The 16,826-nt window shown below is 35.2% G+C and overlaps 1 protein-coding gene across 1 annotated transcript in view; it reads left to right on the top strand.

The window, feature by feature from the left end:
• Window positions 1–222: 222 nt before the first annotated feature.
• The window catches only part of ADGRV1 (adhesion G protein-coupled receptor V1), a 282,099-nt gene continuing 265,495 nt past the window's right edge, over window positions 223–16,826 (top strand). Inside the window, 9 exon segments of the mRNA XM_068422903.1 lie at window positions 223–405; window positions 2,132–2,281; window positions 3,398–3,493; window positions 4,563–4,667; window positions 6,024–6,137; window positions 9,354–9,919; window positions 11,179–11,449; window positions 12,233–12,562; window positions 16,300–16,476. Coding sequence (XP_068279004.1) covers window positions 223–405; window positions 2,132–2,281; window positions 3,398–3,493; window positions 4,563–4,667; window positions 6,024–6,137; window positions 9,354–9,919; window positions 11,179–11,449; window positions 12,233–12,562; window positions 16,300–16,476 — 1,992 coding nt within the window.

The raw sequence follows: 16,826 nt of genomic DNA, 5'->3' as shown, positions 1-16,826 counted from the left end.
AAAATTATGAAAATAGAATTAGATGTAGATGATAATTACGTTATCTGACTTGATTACATATGGGACCTGCAAATGTTTTTGTCTCATTTCTGAAGCTTACAAGATAATCACAGTATTTGAAGGGTTGAGAAAGGTTGATGGGATTGGTAAGGTCAACGGGAAAGTTTTATGTATTTTATATCCATGATTTATTTTTAATTATTATTTTCTTTTTCTGTAGGGATGCCCTCTGCTTCTTTATTAGTTTATTTGCTTTTAGCATTACTCGTTCATTTCACATCTGGAGAAACAGAAGTGAAGTTCAGTGGACAAACAGAATTTGTAGTTAATGAAACAAGCACAACAGTTATACGTCTTGTAATTGAAAGGACAGGGAAGCCTGCTAACATCACAGCAATTGTGTCGGTAAGAAGCTATGGCAGTTATATTCTCAGTAAATACTATTTTTCTGAAATTTGAATGTTGCTTGTTTTTATCAAGCCAGTGAAAAGGAGAGTGATATTTCACTGGAACAATGTTTCACTTTGAAGAAGCAACACCCAGTCTCTCTGAGTTTCTCTAGCTGATATGGTTGTTTGATTTTGATTGTGGCTGTGAGTTCATACTGAAAATGTGGATATGTAGGCATTTTTTCTTTTCCACATTACTGTAGAACCTGCAGTTTAGTTCTCCACTGTTTGAGTCAGGTTTCCATATGAAATAAAAAAATTACACTGTTCAGTTCATTGGGAGATCAGAGTTAGTATTTTTACATTATTTCCTTTATTTCTTAGCTGTTATTAATTATGATCTTGTTTGTATTGCCTTTAAAAGTTTAAACCCCTTAGACTGTGCTGTACCATATGTGTATGGAGTAAGATGCTATGTGGTGTGAGTACCACACGAGAACATAGCAGTGTATCAGAGAAGATGTACTGCTTATGAATTTCTACAGTCTGTAGACAAAAGAAGCTATCTATGTTCCTGCACAATATTTTATTCTCCTGTAATTAAATATGAAAAATACATGTCTTAGAAACTACAAGGAATAGAAATTGATCTGGAGGGATTTCAGACTTAATATTAACATCTGAGGAGAAAACCTTGAGAAAATGTGATTGTACTTTGAAACTAGTGCACTTTACTGGTGTAACAAACCGAGTAACTTAGTTTCCTTATTTAGGATCTGAAATTCCAAATTTTGTTTCTAACATGAATATTTTGAGCACTTTTTTAGGAAGACGTTTATAGCCTGTTTTTATAAAAGCTTTTTGGTAAGTCTAGCGTTGGCTCAGATACATCAAAAGTAGTTGTGAATATGTCCAGTGATAGGTGACAGCCACAAAAATACCTTCCATACTTTGTTTCCTCTTCACTGAACTTCTAATTTCACTGTTCTCAAATGAAGAATAGCGTTTTTCACAATGGTTCATTCAAACCTGTAGTGCCTGTAAGGGTGGTAGTTTCAGGTGTGGCAGCTATGCTGGTTCAGTTGCTTCTCTCCATTTAGTTTCAGCTTCGAACTGTAAACTTAACCTTAGTCTTGACGCTACTGCCTTTGTCGTAAACTGTCCGCTAACCACCTTACTTACAGTAAAATGAGGTGGATTTTCTTTTGTTGACTGAAATGAAAGGAGGGCTTTTCATTGTAGAAGAATTCCTCTTGCCAATTTTGGCAATCAAAATGTTAATCTAGGTTAAATGTCTAGGCTTCTTCTAGTCCCTAGAGAGAGACAGAAAGGCAGAGAGGGCAGTTACATCTTAAGGTAAGTTTTATTCAGGTAGGCTATTATGAGGTATACAGATCTGTGCTAGGAATAGCTTTTCCATTAAAAAAATGGTCATATGGTGCATTATGCAAGAGATACCCAGTTGCAAGGAAGGAAGTCATAAATGGTTCTGAATAAAGTGTCGTGTTTGTTTTGTTGTGGGGTTGTTTTTTGTTTTTTTTTTTCCTGGTTACTCAGCATGGATACAAGGGGCTATTATCTATACTTTCTGTCCAGAAATTAAATTTATGACAGCAGGGGAACTTGCATGAAGAATTACGTGCAAAGAAGAGTATATGAAGTCTGCTAAATAAGTCCAGAATCATATTATAGAAGATGGTGGGGGAAGAATGAGGTGGCATTCAATTGTGTATTTATTGCAGATTGATGGAGAAAACACAGGAGACTTTTTTGACACATATGCAGCTGCATTTATACCCGATACAGAAACAAACAGAACGGTGTATATATCTGTCTGTGATGATGATCTTCCAGAGGCCGATGAGACATTCACATTTTACTTGACACTACCAGTAAGTCTCAGTTGTTCAATTTATTGGTTCCCCAGAAAACAGTGGGTAATCAGACATAAATGAATGGTATTCCATAGATTTCCGTGTAGTTGTACTGCTTGTGAGTCTGAATCCTGATAGATAAGAACTAAAATTTGCAGAGTAGCCAGGATGGTGCTAGCTGCTCTTTAGAGCCAGTGCTCTTTGCCATTCCTGTGGATATCTCTGTGTGATGTTGCTGTGCAGTATAGACATAGTCTCAAATTTCAGTGGGCGCTGCATTCAGCTGTGGACATTTGAAGGTGTACTAGAGCCCAGAAGAGTTAGATTGTGAAGACACTCTCAGTCTTTCCTGTTTTCTGCATAGACCGTACCTGGAAGAGAGAGTGAAAGTAGCAAAAGAAAGAGGATGACTTCCAGTCTTCCAGAAGCAGAGGGTAAATGAGACTTACCTAAAAACAAACAATCAATTTTTAAAATACTTAGCAGTAAGTCTCCTCATATTGTTCTGTCTCACAGGAGTTATGCTACAAGAGAGGAGTTTACATTCACTTTTTTTTTAGGTAATGGTTCATGACTAAGTTTGGTGTCAGTTCAGTAAAGATAAATTTTATGTTTTATTGCCAATTATTACACATCTCAGAGGACGTTTGCAGTGAATATAAAAATGCATATTTTCCCTTCCTTCTTCCTTTGATTTGTAAATGTAGTTGCTCATTATTACAGCACTGTAAAGATTTGTTTCCTTTAGCTGGTATCTCAGTATAATAGCTTCAAAGTTTCAGTTTTACACAACTGTTAGGAAAAAAAGAACAACTTTGGAGTTCCTGGCAGTGCTGTATGCTTCATACCTCGTTCCCTCTTGCTATGGTGTCATTAGTAGGTTGCCAAATTATGATTAATCATTTACAAAGTTTGTTTCAAGCACTTTGTTGTTGGCTGTATAGAGTGTATTTCCTCAGTAATTAAGAATTATTTTGATGCATTCTATTGCTTTAAATAATTTCAATTGTAATATATAAAAAGACATACAATTTGTCATAGGCTAATATTTACTCTTAAAAGACAGTAAAATAAAAATGTGTATATTTTGCCAATCACCATATTTAATATCTTGTTTTGTTTTGTTAATTTTAGAAACCATCTGCAAGGATAAAGCTTGGCTCACCCAAATCTATCACTGTAACAATCTTATCAAACGACAATGCCTTTGGAATAATTTCTTTTAACATGGTATGGCTTTTTATATGGTATATGTGAAAATTTTAGAAAGCATAAAGGTGAAATTTTCAAAGATTCTGGTTAGTTGTTCAACTGAATCCCTTGAAAACTGATTCTGAGTTACATCTTTGAAAACATTTCTAGAGGTAATTCATACATATATACAGCTTTAATACTTCTATATGCTTTTAGGTGTTGAGACGCAGCCTGAGACCCTCACAGCTGGATGAACACGTTGCTCATCTTAAACGTACAACTTCTAAAAAGTTGTTCAATCTCACTGCCCCTCATCTATAAGTCAAGGTGTTAATATAGTATGGAGGAAGTGAGGAGTAATACCATAGGAAAGTTAAAGATGCAATTTGGAAATCCCGAGAATATACATTTTCCCATCTTTAGTGAGCAATTTTATACTTAACTCTCAAGCTGAGAGAACACTATCATGATATATGCATTGTATAACACTTTCTGCGCTAAGACAATGATGTGACTCTAATGGTGTGGAGGATATTTGCAATAATACAGAGGTTGTGTTAGTAGGAAGAGAAGCTATATCTTATTGCCAGCATTACGGCAATATGATTTTTGTAGAGGACTTCCCTGAAAAAGCACAAGAACATGAGAAATTTTTAGCACCACAGTACTAAACCATGCTGCTCCCTGAATTAGTGTAATTCTTTAAAATCTGTCGCCTACAACAGTTTGATAGAGTCCATTTATAGCTAGTTATCTAATAAATGACTTTTTAATGGAGAAACTCTATTTTTAATTTTTAATGGGGTAAGGAGCCCCTATAAGCACCAGTGCTAATATGCCAGTGCTTTGTGTATATGACTATGTAATTTACAAAACAACCCCCACCCTACTTGCATAACTTATGATAATTTTTTTATCTGAAATCTTTCAGGCTTTTTATTAGCTGAACTAATTGGTTGCTAGGAAATATATGCCATCAGTGAACTGGTTTGCAGATTGGATTAACTTGTCTGTGGGAGTTTGGTATTGCTATGGTAACAGTTTCTTCCTTCTGCTGTGATATTTGATGTGTGCCCAATTGCCTGTCTCTTTTCTTCCTCATTAGGCTGCCTTAATCACAGTGAACGAGCCCAGGGGCAGAAACGAATTTGTGCCTCTCACTCTAATTAGGGAGAAGGGAACCTATGGGACAGTCGTCGTAACTTTTGAGGTGAGTTTATCAAAAAGGCTTCATCCCTTAGTCTCTTGGATGAAACTGTGAAACCATAATCATAGCTTATCAAAGTGTTTATAAAAGTGAAAGAGGGGAAAAATACCTATGTCTACATTTGTTAAATCTGTTTCATGAAATGAAAACATACTACCTGTCAAATGGAAAATATTGTAATTATCTGACTTTAATTTGAGGAAAAATTAAGAGATATTAGGAAAAACTCAGTATTCTTTGTCATTCAGGAAGATATTTGAGGCAGCATTAGTTGGTATGACTAGAAAACAATGTGTATTAGGTGTATATGAAATGTCTTATTTAATATTTCTTCAATTGTTATCTATATTTTACAAATAAACATCTGATGAGTCTTTAATGCTTGTGCCAACTTTGAACATGTTAAGTATGAGAGCTCAGTTTTTAGTGAAGTTCTGCACCTGTAAGACTGCAGTTTGAGTCCCCAGCAACTACATTGCTCATGTTGAATATTTATGCCATTATTTAACTACTTGATTTAAATCATACAGTTATTGCCTTTATTTTTTTTTCTTATCTAGCTCTGATTCTATTGCATACTTCAAAATTATACATAAATTCTTTCATATGTGTATCTCTCAGTTATCTGTTCTTATATGTCATCAAGGGTTTAATCCAGACTTGTCAAAATCTGAAAAGATTTGTGCTGGATTTTATTACATACTAAATACAGCATGATTAGTTACAGTACAGAATGAGATTCTCTGTATAATTTATTGCAGATCTATTTGTTTTAAGGTCCAATAAATTTTACTATCTGCACAATTAATCAGGTCCATCTCACAGTGTAGTTTATATACATATGTTGAAAACAATTTACAAGATTTTGTAAAAAAAAATTGCCATATTGCCTCTAAGTGACTTCCTAGTCTTTTAGGTTTCACTGTTAAATGTAATATACTTCGTATTACAAGTCAAGATAGAAAGGACACAAAACCAGTAACTGCTATTATTTTGTCTTGGAACTTATTATGAAATACTAGTGATTTAAATTAAATTAGAATTAATATCCTTTCTGTTTTGTGAAAGAGTCAATTATGATCAGCACATACCAAAGAGTCCTCATAGGCCTATATGGAAGTAGTTTTCTTCCTCTTTTTCTGGCAATAATAATTTCTTCAGAGTGGTTACTCTGACTTACTCAATCTGCCCAAAGAGAGCAGATATTTACAACTGAATGTGTGTGCCTGTGAGCAGGAGATGACTGAATAGATAGTCATTTGTTATGCATGTCACACACTGTGTATTGATTATTGTACTTGTACTAGATCTGTATTCCTGTTTTATAGATTTCTTATCGTAAAAATCAATTCTTTGCAGATAGAAGATGGACCAAATCCAGCCGAAGAAGACTTAAGTCCAGCTAGGGGAAATATTACATTTACCCCTGGGAGATCAATGCTGATTTATAATTTAACAGTACTTGATGATCAGGTAAGAACAAGCTGACTTTATTTTTGGTTTGGATATGTTAACTGAGGAGGTAAACTGCTGTTCTGGAGAGACTTAAGAGTAGTAAGTTACAAAAAGGCTTGGTTTAAATAAGGTTAAAAGTGCTTCTACTTAATAAAGTAATGTTAAATTTTGGCTCTATAAGCTCTCATTTTTACTCCTTTTAATGCTACCTCTGTAATTCTCATCAGTGAATGTTTTTTTGTTTCTGAACATATCCTGGCTGCTCTGACTAGACCTGTTAGCTGCTACTGCAGTAAATTTGTAAGTGATCAGGAAAGCATTCTTTCAGATGGAATACTGAAGTCCTTCTTGTATGGCCAAGGATGATGTTCTTGAACTAGATCTAGGTTTATCTATTAGACTGTCCTTTCTATATGTAACTTTTCTTATTTAAATGTGCTCTGCTTTTCCCTAATTGTCTGCCTTGCAAATTCAGGTTGTGTTTGCATAACGAACTCAGGCTCTCCTTTTTGTCTTTATTAATTGTTTAGTCAAAAGGAACCTAATAATAACATTGCTTGTATGATGCATTTTTTATTACATCCTCAGTGATACCTCTGCCTTCAGGTAACAATGCATAAGAATCCAGTTTATTCTTTGCTAACCTAACTGGCACACAGTCTGCCATCTGTGTTAAGAGCAGACATGTTATGCTTGCCACTAGAGAAAACAACACATTGAATGTTCGCAGAGAAAAGATAGATTGAAAAAATGTATATGTTTTTATATAGATACGTTTCAGGGTAGAAACATATTTTTAAAAATACTTCTAAAAATAGATAAGATTCCTAAAAGAAACAGGCAATCTTCTGAAGAGCATGAACGCTAGGTGATAATTAAAAATTTTCGGTTTTTAGATTGGTCTTTAAAAAAAATGTTTGTATGTTGTGAGCCTTTCTGTTTCAGACTAAACAAAACATATTATTCTACTTTTCAATTTGTGATTTTCATTTTTGTTATACATGCTTTTTCTTTTCTATTTTTTTTTTTCATTTATAATGAGGATGAGAGGGAAAATAGAGGCACCAAAATAAGTAAATATGATACAGAACAACTTAATGAGGAAATTCACAAGAAAAAAATAGTAGCAAAAAAGTGCCTGTCTCAGAAATAAGCAACTTTAAAGCAATTTTTTGCATATTTCTATTATTTATAAAAAGTGGTTTTCCACATCTGTACTGATATTTTTAATGTTAAGAGGCTGTGCCAAACTGGTGTATAGAAACACCTCTTTCAGGTGAGATGTGGTATTTCTGTGACTTATACATGCAAAGAAATCATTAAGCTTTTTGGGAGGATGTGATTTTTTTCGCCTGAGAAATGCTCTCAAAGTTCTGTTTCTCAAAGTTTGATCTGTACAGGTATGGCTGGTCCACTCAGTGAAAGTCTTTCACAAGCATACATGAAAGTAATTTTGCATAAAAAGCCTTTATTGATTATGATGATGGTGATGGAATTCACAAGAATTACTCTCAGAACTTAGTTTGAGCTTTGCTTTTGGGATCTGAAGTTAGGAAAAACAATGAAACAAGTATTCCTCTGAGTTGTATAGCGCTTTTCCTGCAGAAATTAGGGGACTGCAGATCTAATCTCCACAGCACTACATTTATAGTAATATTATTGTATAAATTTCCTTTTTGGGTAAGGAATAATGGAAACTTTGTTAAGAGAAAATGAAAGAAGCCAGACAGCACTGGGAATCCTTTATACTGTTGTCTTTGAAGTTTGACTGTTTTTTTAATTGGTCAATCATGATTCCATTAAGAACTCTAGAATGTCCCATTTATATGTGATACTAAGATGTAAAGTACAACTACAACTGTGGGTACATTTTGACTGTCTCTTAGATGTATATATTTATGGTGCAAGATGGTATATTAATTAGTGAACTAAATGAAACATAAGTTAGTATGTATTCTAATAAGGTAAAATCATTGTATCTCAGTATGGGAGAGAGGTGACTGAGAGCTTCCAGATCTCACATTGACAAAAAAACACCGGCATCAGTCAACAACATTATGCAAGTTTAAGTGCCACAAGCCAAACAAGGGACAGAATTGGCATCAGCTGTAAAGGGAGTTGCAAGCCCACTCTCTTAGCCCTAGAAAATGGTCTGAGGGTGGCCAATTAACAAATGAGTGTGAAAGAGAAGAAATATTGGACAACAGGGTTTTCAGAACTTTTTTAGCTCGGTAAACAAAAGTGCTTGAAAAGGATTTGTCAACTTTATAACAGATCATTACCATTAGCAAAAAATAAGTAATTTTGTCCTGGAATTCCTCTCAGAAGCAAATACTACTAGTTTCCAGGAGTCCACAGCAAGGATGAGATGCAAAGATCATAAATAATTTTTTAAGATTTACTTTTTACCTATATGTATTAATAAAATAATCCTATTTTTTAGTTAAATAGGTTTAGCAAATCAAGATTTGAGGAACAAATGTAGCAATATAAAGCAAAAATCTCATGCTTAAGTTCTGTCATTTGCGGTTTATACGCCATTCTTTGTTGTTTGCTACAACAGATATTGGAGAAGAAATAGCTAAAACTAAAACGTAGTTTTAAACAGTCATTTTGTAGAAATGCTGAAGGCTAATTAATTGCTAAGCACCAGAAAACACTTTCTCAGATGTGTGATGGAAATTGTCCCTGGGCATGTGGGTATGTCTGAATGTAGGAAGTGTTCCTTTTTCAATTGTATAGGAATGGATGGGCCAAGGCAGGTTGTGTCCCTAAGTTGTTCCTATATTATCTCAGACATGCATAAAGGTTAATCAGTCTCAACATCAGAAAATCAAGATATAAATCTAAATAACTGGGAGGAACACTTGTTTCCAAATAGAAGTGGCTTCCAAAAGTAGCGTTTGGATCTCCTCATAGTCTCAAGTTGGAAGGATCCAGCTTTTTCTGATTCTTGCCCAGTTTTTGTTTTGCTTTGTTTGGCTTTCCACCCTTTTTCATATTGACGGAGCACAGGAGGATGTTGTAGAAAATGGAAACATTCGATTTTGAGAAGGGATTTTTAGCCAAAGTTAAAAGCAAGACTTTTCTGCTGTTTGTTTTAATATGAAATGAGCTGTCAAGTTTGTATTATTTCCCTTTCCTGCAAAATATGTAAAACGTATTTCTCAGTAAGAGTGTTCTGCATGTATTTGAAATGTGACTTACTACTAGTTGCTAATATTATTTTTCCAGATACCTGAAAATGATGAATTGTTTGTTGTTCATCTGAGGAGCGTGGAGGGAGGGGCTGAAATCAACAACACGAAAAATTCTGTTCAGATTAATATTAAGAAAAATGACAGTCCTGTGCGTTTTGTTCAGAGTGCTTATGTGGTGCCTGAGGAAGTTGATGTGGTAACAATTCAAGTGGTTCGTGGTAAGGATGTCAGTGGAAAATTAATTGGACCTGATGAACACGAAGTCTCTGTCAGTTACGCCATCATAACTGGGAATTCAACAGCACATGCACAGCTTAACGTAGACTTTCTAGATCTACAGCCAAATACAACTATTGTTTTCCCACCTCTAGTTCATGAAACTTATATGAAATTTAAGATCCTTGATGATGCCATACCAGAAATTGCTGAGACCTTTCAGATTATGCTTCTTAAGGACACTTTGCAGGGAGATGCTGTATTGGTTAATCCATCTGTTGTTCATGTCACCATCCAACCGAATGATAAACCCTATGGAGTACTATCAATCGACAGTATCCTGTTTGCTCAGACCATTATCATTGATGAAGACCAAATTTCAAGGTACTACAGATCTTCAAATCTGGTATCTGGTTTAAGAGATTTGTTTGGCATTGTTAAGCATCCTTAGGATTTAATTGAAAGTAACTATAAAATCACTACGGAAAATATAATGTAGAAATCAGTGCGTTGTTATTATTGTCAACTATATCTACAAAGATTTCAAGGAAGTGGGAATGTCTAATTATACAGAAAGTATTTTAATATTTATGAACTGTATGTAAAAACTGTAAATATTTAATCACATTATCAGAATACTGAAAAATCCTTAATCTAAAGGCAGGATCAATGAAGTTGTGATGCTGCCACATGCCAGTTCATACAAGTGGGAAATAGATTTCTGGCTTCCCTCCCTGGTAAATCTTTGTATTTGCTATATATAAAATCAGTTTCTTGTTAAAAAAAAAAAAGATGTTGAGTGTCTACCATGAAATACTTACCTTAAACTTAACGTTAAGTCAAATGTTTGTAATTTTACAGAGAGATTAAAATCAAAGGTCTGTACAAATTTTACAGGCAGGACTGATACACAATATTGACAGTCTCAATAAAAATGTCCACTGCTAGCTACTGGTGGTAGTTCATCCCAGAGAGACAGGTAATGCATCAAGCTATCATACTGTGAACCGTTTTTAAATAATATTTTATAGTACGTAGAGCCCAGCACTTCAGTATTCATCTTGCTTTCTTATACACAGTAAAGAAATAAATCTTGCTTCCTAAATTTTTGTACGTTGTGATTCCCAGACTTTCGTTTGTCGTGTGCTTGTCAGATGCAGGAAGCATGACATTTCCAGTATCATCAATACCAGTAACTTAGTATTTCAGTGCAGAGGCAAATAGTTCATTCAGAATCATTATTTAAATTTTCTTACCTGACAACTGTATTTTGATATAGTTATAAAATGTTGTAGTAAGTTAATAGAGAAAAAGTTTGCTGAAATTTGACATGTATTTCTCGAGACAAATGTAAAACATGCCAAGTCTCCACTTCTCAGTACCTTTCTCGCTGTAAAAAAAAATAAGTTCTAACAAATATCTTTAGAGTCGTTACGGGGAGCTCATGAGTAAGCACTCTAAGCAAAGTCTTACATGTGTGTTACGATTTCACAAACTTTAAGCCCTGACTCAAGTGTCAGTTGCAGCAGTTAACATGTATTCCACTGAAGTCAGTATAAGACTTTCAGGGAACTGATAACTAAGCAAGCCAATATTAATTATAATTTTATATTGTGGGGTTTTGTTTTTATTGAAAACCATAGGTTTGAAGGGATCACAATTGTAAGAACTGGTGGAACACATGGAAATGTTTCTGTTACCTGGGTTATAATCCGAAACAGCAGTGATCCCTCACCTGTGACTGCAGACCTCATTCCAGAGACCGGGGAGATATGTTTTGATCAAGGACAGATGCTGGTGACACTTCCTCTGAACATTATTCATGACGATATACCAGAAGAGGCAGAGCCCTTTCTTCTGAAACTCTTAGCTCATACAATACAGGGAGGTGCAGAAGTCAGTGAACCATCTGAGGTAAGTTTGCTTTTAGAATTATTTTGGAGAAGGTAATAGTAGGTAATAATTAGGGACTTTACCAGTTTTGATAACACTGATTGATCGGCTAAACTGAGCTTGAATATAAATCAAAGAAATTAATCCTTAATGTAATCTTAGTATATAGAGCCATATCCAAAGTATTTGTCGTAGTATATTATACAAAGCCAGACCTTTTTGATATGGTAGCATTCATCTTAGGTTACTCCCAGCATACATAGCATTGCATAAATGCTGTCTTGAGTGACTGCTTGCTAAGAGAAGGCAGGGAAGTTATTTTCACTTGCTCATCTGCTGGATTAATGGTTATTGGGATGTTTTACACAGAGTAACAGCTTCAAGAGTAGGGGTTTGTGATTAAGATAACCTCAGAACTGTTAAATAAAGGGTGGCTAGCATTGCTGACAGTTTTGTGACTCAAGTCCCTACTTTGTTTTTCTTAAAAATGGTTGGAATGAACTTGGTGAGTAAAATGAAAATTTTCACAATCTGAAACATTTTTAAGTTGCTCACTTTGGCTGCTGAACCAAAAAATCAGTTATTCAGAGCTCATTCTGGCACACGGATGATGCGTAGCGGGAAAGTTGCCACTGTCAGTGTTGTGCTGCTTGTGTACAAAGAATACGTTGGGGCTGTCAGTCTGATTTCTTTTTTGAGTGCCAGTTCACTAAGGAAAAAACGTATGGTGACAGTCAGGAAAGGCTTTCGTGAAAGCATGATAACTGTGGTATATAGTAAGTGATGCTGTTTTCTGTTTTGCAGCTTCTGTTTTACATTCAGGACAGTGATGATGTTTATGGCCTAATAAAATTTTATCCTTTGGAGAATCAGAAGATTGAAAGTAATCCAACGGGACGCTTTTTATCCTTGAGTTTTGCAAGGGAAAGAGGAACAGTTGGAGATGTGCAGTTGGTTTATACTGCACTGTATATTCCAGCTGGAGCTCTGGATCCTGAGAGAGCGAAAGATGGCATTCTAAATATGTCTGGAAGAAGCATTCTCGTGTTTCCAGAAGGAAAAACACAAGAGACTTTAAATATACCAATAAGAAATGATGCATTTCTTCAAAATGGTGCTCATTTCCTTGTACAGGTATCTCTGTTGTGTTTTGGGGTGTTTTTTTAGCCTGTGTAATATAAAGGATATGATTTAATAGTGGCTTCTTCCCTTTTATTTGAATTAAAATGACCCTACATGTTAAAAAAAAAAAAAAAAAGAAAAAAGTTATTAGCTCTGTAGGTGGAAAAACTTTATTATTTAGAGACAGCTTCCATAAATATGCCATAAAGGGCTCTATTCCTAATCATTATTTACTAATTACACCATTTTTTAAAAATAGACGTTTGTAACAGGATTCAGGTATTAATCACAGAATTTAACAAACTGAGATCAATGTTGCAGAAGTTAGTTACCTTTGGAGGTATGTTTCTCTTTCTACCCCTTGGCTTTCAATTTAACCAAATTAAGGTTCTTAACACGAATTACAGAAACATGACAAATTTTAGAAATGACAAGCAAGTAAATATAAATTAAAAATAGTCAAACATATATTTCATTTATGCGTGAATTTGGCCAGAGAACTAATAAAGTATTTTTCCAGTTTTCTCTGTACAGTGTTCCTTGCTGCCCTTTTAGTGCTTTTTCCTCTTTTTTTTTTTCTATCTGAATTTGTAAGAAGGGGAATTCTGTCATTGCTAATTAAAACTGGCTAGAAAAAATCACTAACACTGTGTTCTTGACAGAAAACTGGATTTTCAGCAAAAATATTTAAAGAAAGAATTTCCAGTTTCCAATGAGGGCTTTCGTTTTTCGCTGGAGAAAACCAAGTTTGCTTACATTTTAGCAAGATATTGTTCAGATATACTGCTGTGGAAGATCCTGGGCATTGTCACTGGTATTTGTTTATGATTACTTTCTCATCCGCAGTTAAGACTGCCCCATAATCTCTGTTTCCTGTGATTAACTGTGCCGCTCTGGTCATCTGAGATGAAGAGCCCAGGTAGCAATCTTGATAGAGAGATAAAGGGATGACTTGGCACATCCAAAACCCAAATCAGAGAGGCATTTCTTAGGTCCTTTAGAGGCATTTATTAGTTCCTTTTAAGCTTTTAATTTTGTCAGACGTGTTTAGAGTTTTCAAAGATGTTGATATTAGATCCATAGATTTAAAATATGCCAGGTTTTGTCTTTAATTTACGGTCTACTAAAGATGTTTTAATTACTTCTGGGACCTTGAAAAGATTTCTTCCCTCCACCTCCTTCTCCCCACGTTCTCTTAAAAAAAAAAAGAGAGGAAAAAAATTCCTTGTGAGAATTATATTAGTGTTTTACTAGTATGTAATTTTTGGCATTCATAGATAGGGAATTGCTTTCTGGGATACTAGAATAGATTAGTATTTTTTACATCTGCACAAGATCTGAAAGATCTACAGAAGAACTGAAATATCTAATTCCAAGCCCCTTTTAAATGATACATTATAAATAACATTGCAGTGTGGACCATGGACAAGACACACATATGATAAGTATTTCAGAATGCAGGCATTTTGCCCGGCTTTTTGAAGTGCATATTCCAGGGAGTCCAGTGAGGTGCAGGGTGGCGGGCACAATGATTGTTCTGTACTTTCTCCATGAACCATAAAAATCTTTTTGTTTGAATAAACAAAATCAGAGGGGCTTTCCAGCACAGAAAATTCATTTAGAAACTCATAGAGAAGGAAGAAAAATACCCCTATTTATCACTATGACAATCCTTCTACATTGTGAATAAACGATAATCTTGGTGAACATGTTTAGAATGAGAAGATTACAGAGTTTGTGCTAGGCACAATAAAGGATCAACTCAGGAATCAGGGGAGGAGGAGTAGAGGAGGAAATGAAGCTTAAACACAACTAGAGAATGGATAGAGGAACTGGAAAAGTGAGATTAACATTCTTCAGTGACATCTTCAATTAAATAAGCTACTCTAATCTGAGGTGCAGTTTTTGGTATGGACAAGAAGTTTGGCTAATTTAGTAAACTACTCATTATTATTCAATTCACAATGCATTCTTTTTCCCTCATCAGCTGGTTTGCTTTAAAGGAAACACTGAACTGAAACAAAAACTTGTTGGTTCTTCATTAATTATTACTTTCATCTCAAAGTTACTACCCAGGATTAGAAGCACTTAACAAAGTGAATCACAGAATCACAGAATCAACCAGGTTGGAAGAGACCACAGGGATCATCGAGTCCAACCATTGCCCTGACACCACCCTGTCGACTAGACCATGGCACTAAGTGCCATGTCCCGTCTTTTCTTAAACACATCCAGAGATGGTGACTCCACCACCTCCCTGGGCAGCCCATTCCAATGTCTAATAACCCTTTCTGAAAAGAAATTCTTCCTGATGTCCACCCTGAACCTCCCCTGGCGAAGCTTGAGGCTGTGTCCTCTTGTCCTATCGCTAGTTGCCCGGGTGAAGAGGCCAACTCCCACTTCACTACAACCTCCCTTCAGGTAGTTGTAGACTTCAATAAGGAAATTTTTTCCCCTGCAATAAGGGAATTATTTCAGCTGTGTAGTATTTCAGAAACTTTAGTGAGCTGACTACCACACAGTGGTCCACCTGCATACAGTTAATTGCAGGATCAAGACCTACTGTAAAAGAAAGGTTAGAAAGCAAGTGAAACAAAACTCCCACCTTCTGTTCCTCCGCCTCTCAATAACTAACTAGTATGGTTGAGAATCAGTTACTGAATACAGTATTTGTAAAACAGTTCCATCTATCATCAAATAAAATGTGCATGAATATTTTTGTGTGTTACTCAAGCAATGGTAGAACAAAGTATGATACAGGCCAAGTATTTTATATAGATTGTTTTTTTAAGAATTGAAGGGCTTATTTAACTTGTTAGTTGAAATGGTGATTCATGATCACCATGTGGATTTAAATAAGGCCACTTTCCCCTCCTCCAATAAAACCTTACTGTACGATAACATCTGATAAGTAAAAATCACCATTGTGGGAGTTAAAGGTGGTTGTCATTGTGGGTTTGTGCTCCAGTGAAATGTTTGCAGAAGTATATCCAAAGTTATGGATACATTTGTTATAATGATGCATGTAGACAGAATCACGTGGTACAACTCATACTTGAAAGAAATTTTAAACGGGCAACTCCTGCTGTCCTTACGATGTCAGTACTGCTGCTGGGTTTATTAAATGATACATCCCATTCAAAGAAAGGGCAAACGTTTTTCTATTTCTTGTTAGTATCAGTAAACCATCAGAAATATGGTAACACAAGAGGAGACTACAGTTTTGAAATACTGTACCGATTTTCAGTTGTATTAGTTATTATAAATAGAGAAGTCCTTAAAGTTGTATGAGAGAGGAAAGAAGATTGGATCATTCTTTGGCTTCATCAGAGGCTGTAAATTATTATGGTTCCAATGACTTCAGCAGATTTTTATCAATGCATGGCACAAAAGATGAAGTTAGGACAATAGCTTGGGCCACTTGTCAAATCAATACTGATATTCATCAGTCTAGTAATGAACTGACCAATCTAGAAGGTTCATTCTCCCTCTACATACATTTAGTTGTGTACATGGACATGATTTGTCTGAGGGCTATACCATTCTGCTGACAAAGCTCTGTGGTATCTGCTTCATTTCTTTGGCACACCTACTTACGCATTTTTGAAAGAGCAATGTTGTCAGTAAGAGAAATTTGTTCTGGAGATGTTTTACTCCCCACATGTGAATCTTATTCTGAAGTGTCAGACTTGTTCTGACTTGGTAGTAAGGCTTCTTATTTCTCATTTTTTTCTTACTTTTTCCCACAGCTGGAAAAAGTTGAGCTGGTGAATAGAATGCCTCTAGTCCCACCTGTGAGTCCAAGATTAGGTGAGATTCGCAATATTTCTTTGAGGATTACTCCAGATATTGCAAACGGAGAAATAGGCTTTACTAGCAATCTTCCAATTATTCTTTCTGAGCCAGAAGATTCTGCTGCTACAGTGGTAAGTAAACCATTTTATATGATCCCTTATTATGGAAAATTTATTTGGAGAAAGCAAAGTTTGCTATATTCAGTGTAATGTATGAAAGTTAATGTGAGGGAAATCCTTCCGCTAAATTCTTCCTGATTCCAAATATTCCCTTGCTTAAAAAAAAAAAAAAAGGCAAAAAAGTGCTAGTAAAACTAAGGTCTGAAATAATGTGTTAGTCATTATCAGAAAAGTGAGGTTGATCTTTGCTTTCTCTGTAAGCATCCAAAACCAGTTAGGTCTTGATGCTTACACAGAACAAAAGTGCTGCAGACAGTTTTAATCTCTCCTACCAACTGCAAAGGTAGTAATGTAAAGTAGGA

The sequence above is a fragment of the Nyctibius grandis genome, chromosome Z, assembly GCF_013368605.1.
Source record: "Nyctibius grandis isolate bNycGra1 chromosome Z, bNycGra1.pri, whole genome shotgun sequence".
Classification (NCBI taxonomy): domain Eukaryota; kingdom Metazoa; phylum Chordata; class Aves; order Nyctibiiformes; family Nyctibiidae; genus Nyctibius; species Nyctibius grandis.
This window is presented reverse-complemented; position numbering and strand designations above follow the sequence as displayed.